Here is a 20,683-nt window from a genome sequence, read left to right as displayed (position 1 = left end):
CCGGCATCATTGAGTTCTGATCTGAAAACTTTGCAGGATAGGAATTTTGCCTCTTACCAAGGGAAGTGAACAATCTTTGCCAAGCTCTCTGTCCCCATACAGAAACAGTAATCATGTCTACTCAGAAGTCAGTACTCAATTTAATGGGGCTTACCCCCAGTCAAGTGGTTAGCATTGCAACTTGGTAATACTTTTTGTGTCATAGTTTTTTTATACTTGGGGGTGGGGGAAAGTCCCAAGCATAAGATTTGTTTATAAAACAAACAATTGAACAGAAGCTGCAGATTCATTTTTAATGTTAGATTAATAATACTACCGGAACCTTATTTTAATTCTTCCAGATACATTGGTTGTGTCTGATATAATCTGCATTCAGCATGGTCATAGCCTCTTATAAGCATTATAAATTATGAAGTAGTTTGAATAGCCTGGCCCATACACAGCCATGACTGTGCCATATTTCCTTGTAGAACGTGGTTTGGCTCACAGTAGTGATAAACGAAACACCATAAATTCTGTATCCTGAACATTTTTAAAGCTTCTTGATTATAAAATGCAATAAGCTTTTGGAATCATACTGCAACCCACCTTTTTATTTTTGTCATGTGATTTTATTTATAATCTTAAAAGAGGGATGTATGCCACATAAAATTTAATGACAGAATGCTTTTTTGGTCTGTATATACTTGTGAGGCCACAAACAAAATACAGAAGATAACTTTCCAACAATTGTATTAGGTGAGCCTCAAGCAAGGATCACAACCTGTATTTAAGCAGCTGTCTAATGTACTGTTTCAAGTAAAACTGTAGAGAAATAGCCTTCCTCCGGGAACTTCTTTTGATTCTCATGTAGGGTCTCCTGTATGGGTAATATGAATTAGGTCATGGGTATCAGTCCAATAATCCTGTTCCATCGCACCTTGTATATAATCCAACTAGGAAGGCACTATGCATGGTTGCAGTTGCATGTGCTGGCTCTTCTACTGGCCATCGTGGGCTGTGGAAAAAGAAGTCTAGGGCTACAGAAAGACAATTCAGCCTATAGATCAGAACTACATTGCCATATTCATTTCAGGACCATAAAAAGGAAAGAGTGGCTGACACCGAGCAGGAGTAGGAGATGACAAGAAGCAAGAAGGCAAAATTCAGTTAAGATAATGGAACTTGAAAAAAAGGAAGCACAGGACAGGTTCATAGGCCACTCTGACCATGGGCTGGTTCCATGGAAAGGCTGCCCAACTGGCCTCTTTGACTCCAAGAAGCCACCTGTGTGTATTTGCTATCTGTTTTGAGATGTGCTCATATTATGACATTTGTGGTTTTATTAAAGAATTTGGTGCATGGCAGGAGTCACACACTACCGGTTCATCAAGGGCAGGGAGAAAACCTGCACAGGTTTTTTCAAGTATCCACTACATGCTTAACAGTCTTATGCAAACTGTGCGCCAAATTCTCCTTCCCTAACTTTTGTATAGGGAAGGCCTGCCTTTCATTTTATGTCAAAACAGCCAATTTCCTGGAAACAGAAATCATTATAGTTGTTCAATATTTGAATAGCCACCTCCTATTTCTGCTCCATCAGCACAACCATCAGAAAAAAATACTGTCCTAAACGAATGTAGTTTTCAGACCTTATTTTTAAATACTTTGTATCCAGTCTTAATGCCACTGTCATTCCATTTGCTTCAGTAGTCTTTGAATCAAAATTCAAGTAGGAATAACACAGGAATAAAGAATGCCTTTAGGAGTCATGTTCAAAGGATAAACTGGGTTTCAGCTGTAATGAACTGGATGCTTGTTTTTGAGCTAAAATGGTAAAGAACTCTTAAAGCTATGTTGCTCTTAGCCAAGTTCACAGAAAAACAAAGGGTTATGTGGAGAAACTTGAATTATTATTGAAGATGCCGGCATCAGGCTTCCATGAAAATATCCACATCTAAACTGCATGCCTTTTAACGTTTAGGTAATCATACCCAGTGTTAATTAATTTTAGCTTAAACTCAGAATGCAGCTTCTGAGAACTGCTGTTTGTAACATACTGATGATTTTCAAAGGAGTCGTTTACAGCAGGAGCCAAGCTGTTTTGTCCAGGAAAAGACAATGAGAGGTCTTTGCTCATTCTGCAAATATACTTTATCATCAAAAGAGCTCGCTTTCATAGCTCATAAAGGGATAAATGCAACTGGCATATTATGAAACGAAGTAGGACAAAAGTATCTTCTTCATAGCTGACTTGCAGGGGATGTAGCCAGCTGACACACTGCATTCGGTTTGCAACAATAAGGATGGCTAAATCAATACACTTCAGAATTTACTGAAATCAGATCACAGGTGGTTTCTATTCATTTGGTCTCAAAAACCAAAGAGATTGGGGCAGGGGAACCCACCCTCATTCACTACACCATCCTAAATTCCTGCTTTCCATTGTTGGCACTTTTAGGAAAATATTGTCATAGACTTGTGTCTTGATCAAGCAAACTTCCACTTTACACCCACCGACAATCAAGACTGTCGGCATCATGAACATTTACAAAAAAAAGTAAAAGATTTGTGCCTCTTAGCTTTTCCCTCATCAGTGAGTCTTCTGGCAGATTATAAAACATATTTAATTTAACCATGAAGTAGGTGGAGATTTTCCAAGGCACAAATGATGGACAGCCAGCCAAATTATATTGAAGTCAAACAATAATGTGTTCCTGAGGATAAAATCTGGATGATATCCTTAAATCTAGTTACAAAATTAGAATATTTTAATATACCCTTCTCACCTGAAAGATCGGCAGCTTTATAAACCTGCCTTGTATCATTTGTGCCTTTGAAAGTCTTCATGAATCCAATGATTTGAAATGGGGATTTTAAGCTCAATTCCCAATTTGTTTTTACTTCTCTGACCACATCCCCTCCCACTTCTCTCCCAAATCTATGGTACAAATTTGAGGCACGTGTGGTTAAGGGTGAGACTGAACGTGATCTGATCCTGCAGCTGTTTCTTGTACTGGTATGCTTCCTGGTGGTAAAGGCTGACTGCCTCCTGCAGGATGATTTTGAACATTTCCAACTGGTTGTGTTGCAGCTGTAACACAAAATACAAAAAACAAAGGTTAGTTGTGTTGAACAATTACCTGGTAATCCAAATCTCAGAAAGTGTGGTTTTACATATTATAGTAGACTCAAATTTTACATGGAGGTTACATTACAGGGGGTTATGCATAAAGCTGAAATCACATATAGTCAAAACGTCCCCAAAGGTTATTAGAACAGAACTCCACATATTTAAGGTACTAGATATTTTTTTCCTTGCATAAAATCACCTTTCAGAGAACAAAGAAGGTCTGCAGTATTTGCTTGTTCATTTATGTGCAGTAAGATTTTATAGCTCCATTTTCAATGGTATTTTCAATTTCAATGGCTCTCTTTTATGAAAATGCATCTTTCCCCCCCCTCTCATATACAAAAACACACTTGCCCAAATTATATCTCTCTCTTTCATGTACAGCTGCTAAGAGATATATTTGGAGTTTGTATGAAAGGTGCTCCTATTTCATAGTAAAACATGATAGATTCTTTCATTTGAATTATCTGGCAAGGAAAGTATTTGTGTAGGGGTTCAGTTTCAGGCATCCAAGTGTTCAAACATGTTACATTCCAATCTAATGGGTTGGAAGGCTCCTTCTCTTATTTGCAGTAGAATATTAAGTGCCAAGCTATAAATTTGGTTCTGAATCACACTGAGGGCATAAATAGTTTTTCTCACAAGCAATGAACACCATCATCAATAATATGTGTGTGAGAGAGAAAGAGAATAATTAATTTACATACGTGGCTGGAATTTCAGTTCTCCACCTGGTCCTGAAGGAGGGTGTCCTTGCTGTAACTTCTTCTGTTCCATTTGTTGGACAGCCTGTTGGGCAGTTACAAACGTACATGGAATGAAATGGAAAATAGGTAATCCAAGGTGTATCGGGGTGTTAATTTCATGCAATAAAGCGCTATATATATATATATATATTTGAATATGAACATCCATATAGTTCTTGTGTATCACAGTAAAGTCTGCAACAAAATGCCTTCTTAAATAAACTCAGCTTTGCATGGATTCTTCTTTTCTCTGGAACAAGTGCTCCCAAATCCAGTAATCTAGTTCAGTACTGTGCAACATGCAGTAACTTTACAGTTCTTTAACACAGAATATCACCATCACATTATACTGCTGCTAAAAAAAAATTGCATTGGCTGCCAATTAGCAACCAAGCTATTTTTAAGGTGCTGCTATTGGTACAGGTACTGGTGTATAGGACCACAATACCTAAAAGATCACTCCAACCTTTCGAGGTCTGGTATGTCTGAGCAGCAGACCCAGCTAACATGCATTCCAAAGACAGTATACTTTCAGAACAAGAAATGATCATTTGTTCTGTTCTTACTAAACAATAAATACAATGAATTCCGTATCTATAACCAAAGGAAATTTGCAGCTATTCAGATGGTACCTGCTGGAGTTCTTGTCTCTGAGCTTGAAGGTGGTCGTGTTGCCTCTGTAGTTCTTCTTTCCTTTTCTGAAGTTCTAGTGCTTGCTTGTTCAGTTCATCTTCTTGCTGGGAAATGTGACTTTCAAATTCCTTCAGATCGTCTTCAGTGAAGACCTGTTGTTGGTCCAGGGTCTTAAAAACAACAAGAATAAAACACAAACCCCTCAAAGAAAGTTTAATGTTGAAAAAATTAAGAAGCAATTCACAAAGTATTCTATAGACCCACCTTTTGAAATATGTGTGCAAGATACAATATTTTTTATGATGATCCGAAGTTTTGATAAAGAGAAGCATTTTACACTAGCTAAATTCTTACCAGAAAAGGGGGGGGGGTAGAATATCAAGGTTCCTCAAGCACCCCTCCTTTTTCTAACAAGTTCCTGATCTTTGTCTATGCACAATTCACACACCTTGACAGGAACTTGACTTTGAAAAGACTAAGGGTCTGCCCATTGGAGTGATAAGGAAAATCATCAGCCTGCAGCATTACTTAGCTTTTCCCCACAAGAGGGTCCACACAGGACCTGCTGCCAGCAGAAACACTCTCCCCAGGAATCTTCTGTATAGGAAGATCTGTGCTTCTTAAAGACGGTTGACAACATCAGACTTTCAAGAAGTGATCATTTGCTGAACAGTGCACACACAATACAGGAGCAGTATGCTCACACCTTTTGGTGCTGTATGTTTTCCTCTGCTCCTCCACACCCCCACCTTCCTACATACATAAGCCGTGGTCCAGAAAGTGCCACCCCCACTTTGTTTTAATGTATTTATGTGAGGAATTTTGGGGGGGTTGGTTGGTTTTGTGTTGCTTTGTGTTGCCTTGAGCAAGATAAAGCAACTAATAAGTTTAATAAATAATAAGAATGGAAATCTGCTTATGCATATGGATTGTATTTGTGGTAACAGTGCAATTATCTGCTCTATGCTGCTGGGCTTGAATTTCCCTACACTCTTTCTCACTTAATGTGAAGTGCAACAGAATCTTGTTTGCCAAAGAGAACTCCTTCTGTGCTTATAGAGATATTACTGTAAGGAAGACAGCTTCCAAGCATACAGGACAGCATTACAGCACTTAACAGTTCTCAGTTTCTTTCAGGATCTGGGAAGAAATGGCATAAACCTGACTTTATAAAAAAGATAACACAATTCTCTCTCTGTATTTCCAATATAAATCGCTGACTGCTCTGTTCAAAGAATACTGCAGTCAAAATGCCTGTGCTTATTCTATTTCAAATGCATGCACAAACATTAAGATTGTCCCATAAAGTAGTGTATGCACAGTGTCCTTGGACTCACTGTTCAGATTTTATTTTGATAAAGTTGCTAATAATTAAGCACAGATAAATACAACAAAGAAACGGGGAAGAAAATCAAAGGCTTGAGACAAACCGACTACTTGTGGTTTGGGTCAGGATGGTGGTTGCAGCATGTTCTACTTTAAAAATGGCAGGATTACCTCCCAGCTTTCTGGCTCCAAAAACTCTTTTTTCTCTGTAGCTCTCAAGAATTCTTCCAAAGTCACTAACCGGTCCTTGTTGATGTCAACCTTTTATAAGAGGTACAAGTGGATAAGTACACTTTAGGTACTTGCATTTGTATTCAGCTTTTCAAAAGATTTTCAAAAGATACAGTATTTTAATGTTACAGCACAGGCACCACATTATTCTGAGGGGGAAATGATGACTGAAAACAAAGTCTTCAGGGTGGCCAAATGAATTCCCCTCCTACACACTCACTCACAGCATAATCCAATGCATGTTTATGGTACTCAGAAGTAAGTCCTAATGTGTTCAAAGGGCTTCTCCTATGTAAGGTCCACACAGTTAATTCTTGAGAGTTCTTCAAAAGCTTGGATTCCTCACTGAAAATACTATACAATGTTACCAAGCAACTATGTGTATTTCCTCCAGTCCTATTTTTTTAATGTCTAAGGGTCAGAATGCATTAGTGCCCACCACAAGGGACACTGCCATCCTAGTGATAACATTTTAGAATTGCTTGTCACTGTGACTGTCACCATCCTTATGTGAGAATTTCATATTCCCACTAGCAGCTGCCTGGAACAGACCAGGGATATAGAGACATTAGGATGTGAAGTGTGTGTGTGAGAGAGATGAATGTGGTAACAAAAGGGTTTTGCCTACTACAATTATTTATAAAAGAGTGATGTTTTGGCCTCACCTCATTCATGACATGTTCTCTCATTCGTAGCCTCTCTTCTTCCATTTCTACCATGTCATCTTCTTCATTTTTGGGATCATAGACTTTCTCTAGCTAAAACAGAAGCAAATACATCACTGAACTTAAGGAATATGCTTGAAACAGATTATCCATCCCTGTTATTGTTTAACTATATAAATACATCAAACAGAGTTGGCTTCTGTTTTCAAATCAAGAAATCACTGCTTTTTATGCCAATATACAATACATATCGGTACAAAATCAGTTTGAATTGAATTGAAGTCTTTTGGCTTATCCTCTTCAGACTGGATCAGTATATCAACTTTCCAAATTTTGAACTTACCAAGACATTTGGGCATTGGTCCACTCTGTATGTACAGATATGTAAAAGCCCCTTGCATTTCTATGCCCAGACACTGGAAATATGCATGCCAGGTAGCTAGTCCCAGCCTGAATATGAAATCAATAGCTAATTTCGTAAATGGCATCAGTTCCTGGTATGAAGTTTTTATGTTTTGCCCTTGCATCTATAGGTTTTAGCAATGGACTTTCAAAGTGTTGAAAGTAACTATCTCGTATTGCTCCCTGCTCCAGAATATATTGTTTATCCTTGAATAATTGACCTGGGGTTTTTGGGGTTTTTTAAAAATAACCTTTAACACATCTTTGGTGAATACATAAATATTACCAGTGCTGCCATTTTTATATAGAAAGAAGTCCTTAAATATCAACTAATTGTAAGGAAGAGTTTCCATGTAATGTGCATCACTTACCTCTTTAGTAAACAGGGCTTCTAACTCCTGCTCATCCAGAAAATGATCATTATTGACATCTATAAAAAGTATAATGCATATAAATATAGAACACCAAAGCATTAGCACACTCATGCACACCAGGTCTTATTCGCTTGTAGCAGGCTACAATCCCAACTTGATTAACATCTATATCTAACAAAATATTTTAGCACAGCACGCTTATTTTTCTATTTAGCTACTGACCAGACTGTTGCTGTTGACTATTTGGTTTTGTGTTCTATTAGCAAAGAAAATCTAGAAGTGCTCTTCAGGCTTCCATTACTCTTATAATGAAATCGGAAACCAAAACATAGCTCAAAATAAAATCTTAATACATAAATAGGCTTGAATATATTCAAAATTCATACATTGCCTCTGACAAGATCCCACTTGGCCACACTGATACTGAATCATGTTTATCTGCATTAAATCATGGCAGCTTGACTTTTAATAATTAACTTTTGAAGCAAGGGCCTGTTAGACAAGGGTGTGAACATCCATGACCTTTGTAAGATTTCAGTGCCTAACTGCTGTTTAGAAATTGTTGGTGCTATTTAACTTAGAAAGGAATTAACTATCTGTCTCAGATACTATTCTTTATATGTATCTGCTTCAGATCTGTCCAGCCCTGCACATTTGTCACAACACCATAATGTTGATAAAGTCACTTTGCCACACACAGCCTTTGTGCAACTCTAGGGTGTAATAGCAGGGATAAACAGAGAACAGAAATGAGGAGGGGTTAACTCTCAGTCCCATTTCCTGATATTTTACAGGTTCTTTAGTCCCAGTGGCTGGAGGGCAGCTGGGACAACCTTGCCTAGACTTACTTGCTAACAATAACAGCAAAAGAGGGTTTTACTTTGCAGAGCATAGCCTTATAAGCTCTGGCCCGTTTGCCCAGATCTGAGTATCGATTCTTTTAACAGTTTTGGAAATTCTGCTTATTGCAACTTTAAAGAACCTTCAAAAGACTGAGTAATTCCAGAAAGTCATGTATAAACCAGACTAGTTTTCAAGTCCTCGAAAGGGTGATTGCCATGAGCTTTAAAAATACAAGGCAACCTGAAAATGAATCTAAGTTGTAGTCCTTCTTCAAAACATTATTATTTTCTTCCTCAGTATGGACTCCAGACTATTGAGGTAAATAGTGCCAAAATGAAAATTAAGCGCAACAAGCCCACCAGTTATAGAAATTGTTGTGTTACAAGGACCTATACACATGTAAATAAACTCCAGTACAAAAGGGACACTCCAATGTGAAAATGCTGAATTAGAACTCAACTGTCTGATAAATTGTATCACCTCAGCCCTGATCTGCATAATGGGATTTTATCCTACTACCGATGTTAATTTACTTAAGATTCTTTGTTGTCACATGATGAAGGTATTGCTCCAGAGAAGGCAATCCGAAGAGTATCACTCAAGTTGCTTAATTTTTTACCGGAAAAAATTATGCTCCTTACCATGCAACTTGAAAAAAGTCTTTGGATCGAAATCATTGGGGTCCAGTCCATCTGCCTCCTCCCAGACCTCTTTCAACTGGTCTTTACTTCCCTGTAAGTTGATCAGAAAAAGCAATAATGCAAATGATTAGATAGACATTTCTTGCAACCACATTGTGCCAAATAAATCCATATTACCTTTCTAAGAAAAGCTTCAAAATCTAGTTATTCCCCCCCCACACACACACATACACTGAAAAGCACACATATATCATCCATTAATGCCAACATCTTCAGTAGGAATTCCTAAATTGTCAGCAGAGGTGATAACAAAAATGAAACAATATGTTACACATGGTCAAGAACCATTTGGATCATTCTACAATGCCACTCTTATTAACAGATGGGCATAACATAAGGGGAGGTAGAACTTGGTCAGGTTCTAGCCCCCATAGAAGAAGTTGTCATGAAAGCTGCAGCTCAAACATGTATTAGAAAAGTTTTCAAAGGAAGCACAGATCTCAGTCCCTTCTCATAAATGTTGATCAAATAAGAAATGGCTGGAAAGGAAGTATATAAAATGATATTTCAGTTCAGTAAAGTCCTGCCAGTCAGTGGCGTAGCGTGGGGGGTGCAGGGGGGGCCGGCCGCACCGGGCGCAACATCTGGGGTTAGGGCAAATCCACGGGTTAGGGGGCGCAAATCCACGGGTTAGGGGGCGCAAATCCACGGGTTAGGGGGCGCAAATTACTTGCCTTGCCCCGGGTGCTGACAACCCACGCTACGCCACTGCTGCCAGTTCAATAACCAAACCAAATTTAAGTGCATCTATAAAGCATATCCCACTACTTTTATTTATTCTCCTTTTATTTTATTTTTTTAATAAATATTTATTAAGGTTTTTTTTATAAAAGAAATGCACAGATAATAGACAACATTAGTTATGTCATAACAAAATCTCATAACTTCTTTGGACTTCCTCACGTCTCCTGCTCCCACTTACATCGTTGAATAATTTTTTCAAGCAAATTATCATCTTATTTACCATCTTATTTCCGCTCATTTAAAAATAGTCTAACAATTCTCCAGAAGGTTTATATTTTCCTTAATCTCAATTATCGTCAAATTCCGGTCTAATTTAGTGGTGGCCAATTATTTTATGATCAAGCATCCTTCTTAACATTCAACCAAATTACAATATTTTTGTAGATAAATCTTAAATTTCTTCCAATCCTCTTCAATCCTTTCTTCTCCCAGGTCTCGGATTCTGCCAGTCATCTCCGCCAGTTGCATATAGTCCATCAGCTGCATCTGCCACTCTTCCAGTGTGGGTAGATCTTGAGTTTTCCAGTTCTTAGCGATGAGTATCCTTGCTGCCGTTGTTGCATACATAAAAAATGTTCGGTCCTTCTTTAACACCTTCTGGTCGACAATACCCAGGAGGAAGGCTTCTGGTTTCTTAGTGAAGGTATACTTAAATACCTTTTTCAGCTCATTATATATCATTTCCCAGAAGGCCTTCACTTTAGGGCAGGTCCACCAGAGGTGAAAGAATGTTCCTTCATTTTCTTTACATTTCCAACATTTATTATCAGGCAAATGGTATATTTTGGCAAGTTTAACTGGGGTCATGTACCATCTGTATATCATTTTCATTACATTTTCCTTCAAAGCATTACATGCAGTGAAGTTCAGCCCAGTGGTCCACAACCTTTCCCAGTCCTCAAACATAATGTTATGCCCAATGTCCTGTGCCCACTTTATCATAGCCGATTTAACCATTTCGTCTTGTGTGTTCCATTTTAACATCAAGTTATACATTCTAGATAATACCTTAGTCTCTGGTTCTAACAATTCTGTTTCCAACTTCGATTTCTCCTGGAACCCTAACTTTTTATCTTCTGGAACCCTAACTTTTTATCATTTTTAAAAACTTCTTTAATCTGAGCGTAATGTAACCAGTCTCGCACTTTATCCTTCATTTTCTCCAAACTCTGCAATTTCCAATTGTCTCCATCTTTATCTAATATTTCCCAATATTTTGGCCATTTGGCCTCCATATTGGGTCTTTTTCGGGCCTTAGCTTCCAGAGGGGAAAGCCACCTCGGAGTTTTGTTTTCCAATAAGTCTTTGTATTTTGTCCAGACATTAAATACTGCTTTCCTGACAATATGGTTTTTAAAGGCCTTGTTGATCTTGACTTTGTCATACCATAGGTATGCGTGCCAACCGAAAGCATTGTTAAAACCTTCCAGATCCAATACATCAGTGTCTTCGAGAAGTAGCCAGTCTTTTAGCCAGCAGAAAGCTGCGGCTTCATAGTACAACTTTAAGTCTGGCAGGGCAAAGCCCCCTCTTTCTTTCGCGTCAGTTAATATCTTAAACTTAATTCTGGGCTTTTTACCCTGCCAGACAAATTTAGAAATATCTCTCTGCCACTTCCGGAAGCACAATTTGCAATGTTTGAAACAAAAACAACATCTTTGGCAATACATTCATCTTAATAGCCGCAATTCGGCCTAACAAAGAAAGCTTCAATCTGGTCCAACTGTCCAAGTCTCTCTTAATTTCAGACCAACATTTTTCATAATTATCCTTAAATAGACTCAGATTTTTTGCTGTCATGTTTAGCCCTAGGTACTTTACTTTTTTTACCATAGCTAATTCTGTTTCTCTCTGAAACCGTTCTGACTCTGTGTCTGTCAGATTTTTTCCCAGCACCTTAGTTTTCTGTTTATTTAGTTTAAATCCCGCCACCCGACCAAAGTCTTGAATCAATTGCAATACTCTTTTCGTACTAGGTTCTGGCTCCTGCAGGGTCAAAACTAGGTCATATTTATTCTCCTTTTAATGCATAACGCATGAATACACCTTCACTATATGGTAGACACAAACCATGTGCTTACAGGATGGTTAACTTTGGGGTGATTACTGTGCTTTTTCTTCAGTTCTTCATACTTAGCTTCCTCTTGTCGTCTCTTTTCTTCATCCAGTGTTTTTAAATATTCTCTTCTTTCATGTTCTTTCATCATCTCATATTTCTTAAACTCCTCATGACGAGTCTTGTCATAGTTTTCTAAGTCACTTGTGGCCTACAAATTAAAAATCAATTAAGAATACTGTGTTTTTTGACCACTGCAATATGCAGCACAAAATACTCCTTTTATCCAAGCTTTGTTTGTGTCCCAGCAGTGGGTCTGAGGTCATGCTGAACAGCTGATATACCGTATTTTTTGCTCTATAAGACTCACTTTTTCCCTCCTAAAAAGTAAGGGGAAATGTGTGTGCATCTTATGGAGCGAATGCAGGCTGCGCAGCTATCCCAGAAGCCAGAACAGCAAGAGGGATTGCTGCTTTCACTGTGCAGCAATCCCTCTTGCTGTTCTGGCTTCTAAGATTCAGAATATTTTTTTTCTTGTTTTCCTGCTCCAAAAACTAGGTGCGTCTTGTGGTCTGGTGCACTCTTTCCTTCCAATTTACTTATGAAAGGAAAGCGTATATGAAGTGGTTTAGTATCTGTCACTAACAACTGAAAAACCACATCAACTCAAACAATTAGATATTCAACACAGAAAATCCAGGGAGTTAAGCAAAGGTAAAATTATAAGAGAGGCAGAGTTGCAAAGCTGATTCCACAATTTGGTGGGCCCCTTGTGCAACAGTCAACTAGTGTGCCCCCAACCTGAAATGTAAAGATATAGCCAAAGAGAAATAAAACTTCAAAGTTATCACACCCTGACCACCAGTACCATCGACCAGGCCTTTAAATGAGGACAGGGAGCTAAGCTGCCCAACACGTTCTTTTTTGAATTGAACTGCCACCACTACATCAATGAGGAAACTATTAGTTTTGTCTTTTTCCCTTGACATTTGAGTGTGCCCCTGCAAAGCTGGGAGTCTCTGGTGACTTCCTGGCCATCTAGTGCTCAGGGTTGGACAAGCTGATCCTGACTGGGTGAGTACTATAGCACACCGGAGCCAGTGCAGCCGCGAGCGGAGGATCCTGCCACTGTCTGTACAGCGCCTGAGTGGCACCGGCAGCAAACCGCTACATACAACGCATGCACGGTGTTGCACGCATGCGCTGTATGTAGCGATGCCGCACATGCTCTGTATGTAGTGGTTTGCTGCCGGTGGCGGCGCCCGAGCGCCATACGGACGGTGGTGGGATCCCTCCGTCGCCACTACAGCTGCAAGCGGAAGATCCCTTCGCTGCCGCTGCAGCTGCGAGCAGAGGATCCCGCCAACGTCCGTACGGCGCTCGGGCGCCGCCACCGGCAAACTGCTACGTACAGCGCATGCGTGGTGTTGCCGCACATAGCGGTGTACGTAGCGGTGTCGCACATGCGCCCTACGTAGCAATGGCACACATGCATCATACACAGCAACACCACACATGTGTCGTTCGTAGCGGTGCAACGCGTACGCAGCCAGCGGTTTGCCCCGCCCTGGGTGTCGGTTAGCCTTCGTTCGCCCCTGACCGGAGGTTAAAATCCTTTATTTGAATGAATTTTTGCACTGCTTGAAAAACAACACACACTCTCAGGTAAACTACTTAGAACTGTGAAATGTGTCACTTAATGAGAAGCATACCTTTACTGAATGCCTCTGATGTATCAGAATTACCTTAAGTGTACAGTACAAAGCAATTCAATATACAATTGCCATCAGCCCCAGCCAGCATGGTCAAGTGTCAGGTGTGTTGGGAGTTGTAGTTCAGAACATCTGCTGCGGACCAAGTTGGAAGAAGGCTGGGCAAGGTGCAAGGTATTTATATATATGCATTTAATTTCACCATACCAGCTCCAGACTGATAAAGCTGAGGAATCAAAAAGTTGAACCTCTCAAGGATTCCATCCTAGAATGCTCTCAGATCTTACTGTGGCTTATTGTCCATCTGGGCATAGCTGGGGACTCCACCACAGCAGAACCATCCCCACCAGTGGCTCCTGTAACTGTCCATCATCTTAACCCACCCATCCTGCAAGTCATTAAAATTGGAGGGATGCTACTGGTCCATTATTTCTCCTCCCAACCAATCAACAACAGGAAGAGGGAGCTGGTAAGCCCAAGGCTTGCTTAGGCTCATTCCTACTTGTTAATGTTGTACAACTAAACTATGGTTTAGCATAACCTGAAAATGCAGCTGACATGAGTCACAAAGTCTCCCGGTGGAAATCTCACTCAGCTATGAACTCACTAGGGGGAGCTAAGAATTCACTATACTCAAGTCTCAGCCTTGCCACCTGCAACTTCATAATAATAATGTGGTACTAGTTATTTTTAAAGCGGTGTTGCTAGCAATTATCAAGATGACTTATTTGCCACACTTTGAACACTCTAAAGTACTATAACATTAATAAGTATTTACAGTGGTACCTCGGGTTATAAATGCTTCAGGTTACAAACACTTCGGGTTACAAACTCCGTTAAGCCGGAAGTATTTCCTCGGGTTGAGAACTTTGCCCCAGGATGAGAATGGAAATCGCGTGCCAGCGGCAGCAGAAGACCCCATTAGCGAAAGTGCACCTCAGATTAATAACGGGTTCGGGTTAAGAAGGGATCTCCAGAATGAATTAAGTTCGTAACCCGAGGTACCACTGTATCTGTAAGGCTTTCCCTCCTCTGACAGTTGTCCTTCCCAATTATTTAGTAAAGCAAAAGGGCCTATTTGGTGTTTTTGTATCTGCAATACTGTTAACCTCCCCAAGCCTTCAGGAGAGGATGAACTGCAAATCTAAACATACTTTTCAATTTCAAAAACAAAGCAAGCAGCTTTAATTGGCTGATTCATTAGCTCAGGGATGGGGACCTGGTGGTCTCTCCAACTGTTATTCATTGGAGCTGCAGTCCAATAACATCTGGAGCATCACAGGTTCTCTATCCCTGCTTTTGATCTATGGAGACCAATTTTGATCACTGTTAGGAAACACCTGCTTATATTTTGAGACTATTTTGATTCCATCAAGTTTAATGTGGAAAAAAGAGAGAATGAAAAATGCCCTTTTCAAAGATGGTGTTGCAGCTTTTGTTTATTTATTTGTAAGTTTCATTTATTTTTTGCTACTTCAAAAGAACCCATCTTCAGGTTTTGGCAAAATGCAAATCAGTCTAAACCTAAAGCAGTTAACTAGTGATTAATCAACGCAAAACTAGTTAAAATCTTTTGTACATATCTTTTGTACATATACAAATACACTTACATAAAATCGCTAAAGGAATCAGAGAAGAAAATTTGCCAGTATTAGCTGGCAAAGGTCAAAAGAGCACTCAATTTAAAGGCTCTGTAAAAACCTTCAAAGATTGCTTATGTTGGCTTGGGGATGCAAGTCGCATGAGGCACTATGAGAAAAATGAGCAGACTGTTTTCAAATGCACATAAATGTCTCCTGTGGCACAATATTACATTACGGAGCCAAATGGGATTCTCAGACTATGACTCTTGAGGTAACTATGAAAGTTATTCAAAATGGAGGCAGGGGGGAGGGAGAAAAAGTGGATTCCACTAAAGAAAAATACAGCAGTAGCAGCAAGCAAGCATCTGGAAAATATTTGCTCAACACTTACAGCTTTGATTAGCATGTCTAAATCTTTAGCTTCAAAAGTGTGAGGGTTGTCGTGGTTCAGATGCTCAAATTGTTTGAGAAGGAACTGATGGTCTATGCCAGAATCTAAAAACAACCCGTACAAAGACAGAAATGATTTAACTACATATATCAATATATATTGGACAACAGGTTAAGTTTCCTGGCACTGCATGAGGGAAGAAACATATTTTAAAAACACATTTATATGCTGCAGCCCTCAAGAGCAACTCAAGGATGAGCTTTAGCCAAAGTAAAATAAATATTGACACTCAAAAGGACACAACTGTCAAACTGTTGAGAGATTACACTATACTTTTAATAGGCAGAAACTAAAATGCATACTATAGCAGACATACACTACAACTATTCTGCACTTAAACCAGTTCCAATATCCATTATTTCCTCTAATAGCAAATGTTAGTTACTGAGGTCTTAGTTTGGCAGCTAAGCAGATTGTCACTCAACTAACTTACAAATAAGGGGGCAATTTCCACATACTCCAGGGACACAAAAGTATAGAATTTCTGAAGTAAAATTAAGAGGTATTTAACTTAAAATAAAAGTAAAGGGGGGAAATCCGGGGGGGGGGGGAATCAGTGAAGACTGAGCATGCTCAGCAGTTTACAAAAGCCATGGAATGGGGAGTGTCATTTGGAAAAGAAAAAAGTGTTAGCCTCCTTGGCCGCCTAACAATGGCTAGTATTCTGAAGAAGTGAAGGCCAGTATAATGCAACTATGGGTCAGGTGCAGATATACTGTTCCCCAATAAACAGAGTTAGGAAATCCAGAAGCAGGCTGTGATAATCTGTACTGCCTTCACTAGCAGCTTCCTTTCTCCCTTAACTATATTATGTTCTGGCCATTTCCTGCTAAATGGACTAGGCTTTTTTGTTAAACCATCTACAAACACTAGTTAAGATGAGGCCCTGCTCTGCAGTGTAAGAGAGAGGTGAGGGAATTCACACAAATGAGCAAGGCTGCGGGGGAAGCATGTGGGTAAAAGACAGAGTAATATTATGTCTGCACCAGCCTTGAAGTCTTTAGATTCTAAATTAATTCCAGGTGCTACTGGAAGGATTTTTTTGTTTAAATTAATTCAGTTTGAATTTGGCAAGGTTGGAGGGAGTACAGCGTGGGTGTGAAATGATGGGGGATGGGGAGGGAGATCCAATGGCTTTCTGAAATGTGACACAATTCTTACAAATAAAGACTTCTATCTTTCTTTGCCTAGAACCCTCATGTTGATCATCGTATGCACATACGCATCATATGCACATACGTATAAAGGTGGGATAATGTCCCAGGTAGTGGATTTCCAGTTGCCCAGCAAGACGTTCCCTTCCTTGTCTATCCCTGCTGTTCCCATGCAGATTTTGGGTTATGAAGGGGACAGGGGAAGCGGGGTGGTGGTGGAGAGGAATGGGAAGTCCCACCATGTGTGCAGAGGTCTATTCTACTCAAGAATGGACACAACTGGATGCCCCCCACTGTGTATACATCTACAGAGGTGTTTGCATGTTTCCCCCTCTATATTGGCATCTTGGGTAGCTCAGTCAGTAGAGCAACAGACTCTTAATCTCAGGGTTGTGGGTTCAAGCCCCATGTTTGGCAAAAGATTCTTGTATTGAAGGAGTTGTACTAGATGACCCTCATGGTCCCTTCTAGCTCTACAATTCTACAAAATGGCTCTCAGCAAGGAATGTTTTAAATATCACTAACTGCAGCAACTGCTAACCAGGAAAAATATTAATATTCCTCTCACTATCCAAATAATTTTGCTGTTTGAAAGTCTGCTTAAACAATGAACTTTTCTTTTTTAAAGAAGAAGCAATATTTCATTAAACAAGACCCAGCAAGGTAAGTCCAGCTGTGTGTGGAGTTTAAGAGCAGAAGCACTTCTTTTAAAATCCCCCCACCATCCCAAACCTTCCTAATGCTTGCTGAGCAGAATTGTGATTTGCTCTGGTGCGCAACAATTCAGATTATCTTTCTGCCATGAACACAGTGAAAGCAGGTCAAAAGGGGGGGGGGATCTGTAATGGATAATCATGTGAACTGGCCCTAACTGCTTTAGAGAAGAATGAAAACTGTTTCATGAACTAGATAATCTATCTTCATAAAGCCTGGCCTTACACTCTATTCCCCTGAAACACCATTTACTGCTGATTGAAATGTAAGCATTTCAAATGCTGTAGAGAACAGGCCAGTCATCCAATACAGTATATCCATATTTCACATTGCAAAACATTTTCTTCTCCCTATTTCTACATACTACACCTGAAAACAAGGACAGCGGCAACAGAAAAAAGATTTTGCACAAATTGTGTGTGTGTGTGTGTTTATTAAGTGTCACTCTTTTGATAAGTATTGCAGCTGCATTATGATAACTATACATGATACTTTGAAGAATATGTATTTTATCATACTGGACATAATATCAACTGGTTTTCTGAAATCTATCTTTTCTCTCCTTTAGACATTTTTTCAAGATATTGCCAATAAAAGGTGTGGTTTTTCTAATCAAGTTTTACTGTGACACATGCTACGGCCAGTGGGCCGGATGCTGAGCTCTCCTCCCTTTGTGGGTCACTTTGACAGGTAGGCAGCGCCATCTACCAGTCAATCAAATGTTGTCAGGCGACTTAATTTCAAAAGAAAGAGTCCCGATTCTTCCCCTGCATCCAAAAGAAAGTGCAGGGTAGCAAGAAAAGGTGCCAATTCAAAAAGGGTTGACTCTTTGAGGCTAAGGAAGAATCAGAAGTGCACTTAAGAAGGCAATTCTGATTCTTCTTCCTTTTAGCCACAGCTTGAAGTTTAAAGCTGCAGTAGGAACTTCCCTGTACCCTACATCCAGTACTATTTTTCTAGAAAAAGAGGTGCTGGAACTCACCCTAAATGCCTCCCTCGTTCTCTTACAATGGCAATGACGCCCACCTGAGAGATACTAGAACTGAGTTCCGGCCACTCCCGGCTGGAAAAAAGCCCTGCCTACATCATATATGAAATCAGGCCCAGCAAAGGATGGCATGGTTTGCCCAAAACATTCAATATCCTGGGCCCAGTTGAGCTTGATTAGGCCCATAAACCATAAAAACAACATTCAGCTTAAAAGATAATTCTCACATTTCTGCTATGCATATTAGAAATACCTGCTAGTCCATGGATTAATTAACATTGTTTCAATGAATTCATTGCAATGCAATCTGCAATTTAAGCATTTTGGGGAAATGATGATAAGTGTTTAACTTCCACACAAAAATTAGGAACAAGATGCTACTGCATTTTCATAATATCAGTATTACAGGGGTAGTATTAATTCATTTTATTTTTGCTCTGTATTCTCATAACCTTGCAAACCTTGTTTTCAAAAAACCTTTCTAAACAGGTGGCCCGATCAGATAGTACTTTGCAGCTCATCAATAGTTTAGTGTTTATATTCCAGTGAAGTATGTTGCTGGTCCTCAGTGAGAAAAGTAAAACTTGCAAAGCTCAAGAGAAATTAATGAAGAAGCTACGAAAGTATTTGACAGTATCAAAATGGAACTCGTATAGTTGTCTTTTCTTAAACCATTTTCCCAAATGTGTGTCTGCTGTTTCCTCAGAACTGGTCTGTCTTGTTCTCCTAGATTTCCAAACAGGAAAGGACTGTGTAATGAGATGAAAGGAAACACCAAAGCTCTTACGCCATTCTATTTTATATTAATCTCTGCTACTGTTGTAAACAAGAGAGGCAAATGAAACATTTTTGCTTTGTGTTCTTACCTTGAAATGAATCAATCTTGGCTTTAATTAACATCCTTAATCTTGCAACCTCTTGTCTTTTCAGTTCATCCAGCCTTGTTCTCACGTGATGGCTAACTAAATCTAGTTCTTTGCTTAACTTTCCACTCTGTCAATAAAGCAAGCAATTGATAAAGGTAGTCAGTTAATTTTTTTTAGAAGGTAACTGTGTTCTACTAGGTTCTCAACAGAGAGAAGACGGTGAAGCATTTCACAACTGACATGTTGCAGCTGGAAGGACATATTACCTCATTTTATCATGGAAACAGAACCCAAAGTCTAAGATCCACAGGTTCCATATATAATAAATAAATGAGTACAGTAAGCCAGTTAAGGATCCAATCCAATTTTTAGTCCAAAGTTGTGTGAGCACTATGTTGCTGACAGAGAGGTCTTATGCTTAGAAAGCCTTCCTTTTTCACTTAGGGGTGGCGGACCACAATGCATGAAGCTGAGATAGATAAACAGTACTTCTCTTATCTAAAGATAGGAGGAAGTCCTGCACAGAAACCTCCACACACTAGTGCTCCCACACACTCTAGGAGCAGCTAGATAACACAACCCTGTTTAATACCTGATCCCACTGTGAACAATTGCTATCTGCAATTGTTGCTGTCATATTATCATGAAGGAGCTGAAGGATGTTGACAAATTTATCTGGGCAGCCAATTTTCAGAAGGACAGTCGACAGAGCATTACAATTTACAGTGTCAAAGGCCTTAGTCAGGTCAGTAAACACCATATACAGGGGTTGGTTTTGCTCTCTGCATTTTTCTTGAAGCTGTCAAGCGGTGAAAATCATGTCCACCGTACCCCTAGAAGGTCAAAATCCATTTTGGGATTCGGGAAGGGTAGCCTCAGATATTGTTAGGAGACGGTTTGCTAAGATCCTTGCAAGAATTTTGATGTCCACAGCTAATAAAAAGATGCCTCGATCGTTTCCACAATCAGTTTTATTGCCTTTTTTAAAAGAAACTGATAATTTTGGCATCCCAAAGTCTGCTGGAATCTCTTCTCTCCCCCAGACCTTTTTTGGTGAGCTTGTGAAGTTGTTGTCTAAGTTCAATTCCACCCACTTTGAAGACCAGAAGGTATCCCATCAGGTCTGCTGGCTTTGAGAACAAACTTCATGTTACCTGTATGGCGTACTGGCTCTTATCAGAATATAAGAGGAGCCCAGCTGGAGCAGACCAAAGTCCCATCTAGCCCAACACCCTGTTCTCACAGTGGCCAGGGAGATGCCTATGAGAAACCCACAAGCAGGGCTTCAGCACAACAGCACTCTCCCTGCTTGTGATTCCCAGCAGCTAATTCTCAGAAGCATACTCCCTAACACTGGATCCAGTAGCTATTCTCCATGAATT

The 20,683-nt window shown here is 39.7% G+C and overlaps 1 protein-coding gene across 1 annotated transcript in view; it reads right to left on the bottom strand.

The window, feature by feature from the left end:
* Window positions 1-2,861: 2,861 nt before the first annotated feature.
* The window catches only part of NUCB2 (nucleobindin 2), a 30,340-nt gene continuing 12,518 nt past the window's right edge, over window positions 2,862-20,683 (bottom strand). Inside the window, exons 4-13 of the mRNA XM_081841533.1 lie at window positions 19,302-19,428; window positions 15,520-15,623; window positions 11,859-12,044; window positions 8,974-9,064; window positions 7,487-7,545; window positions 6,714-6,806; window positions 5,989-6,078; window positions 4,491-4,661; window positions 3,820-3,901; window positions 2,862-3,073 (exon numbers count right to left, since the gene is read on the bottom strand). Of these exons, the coding sequence (XP_081697659.1) occupies window positions 2,949-3,073; window positions 3,820-3,901; window positions 4,491-4,661; window positions 5,989-6,078; window positions 6,714-6,806; window positions 7,487-7,545; window positions 8,974-9,064; window positions 11,859-12,044; window positions 15,520-15,623; window positions 19,302-19,428 (1,128 nt within the window). The 3' untranslated portion in view covers window positions 2,862-2,948. The remainder of the gene's footprint in view (window positions 3,074-3,819; window positions 3,902-4,490; window positions 4,662-5,988; window positions 6,079-6,713; window positions 6,807-7,486; window positions 7,546-8,973; window positions 9,065-11,858; window positions 12,045-15,519; window positions 15,624-19,301; window positions 19,429-20,683) is intronic.

Source organism: Podarcis erhardii (assembly GCF_964252035.2).
Source record: "Podarcis erhardii genome assembly, chromosome: 1".
Lineage (NCBI taxonomy): Eukaryota > Metazoa > Chordata > Lepidosauria > Squamata > Lacertidae > Podarcis > Podarcis erhardii.
The sequence above is the reverse complement of the archived record's forward strand: the minus strand, read 5'-3'. Positions and strand labels throughout refer to the sequence as shown.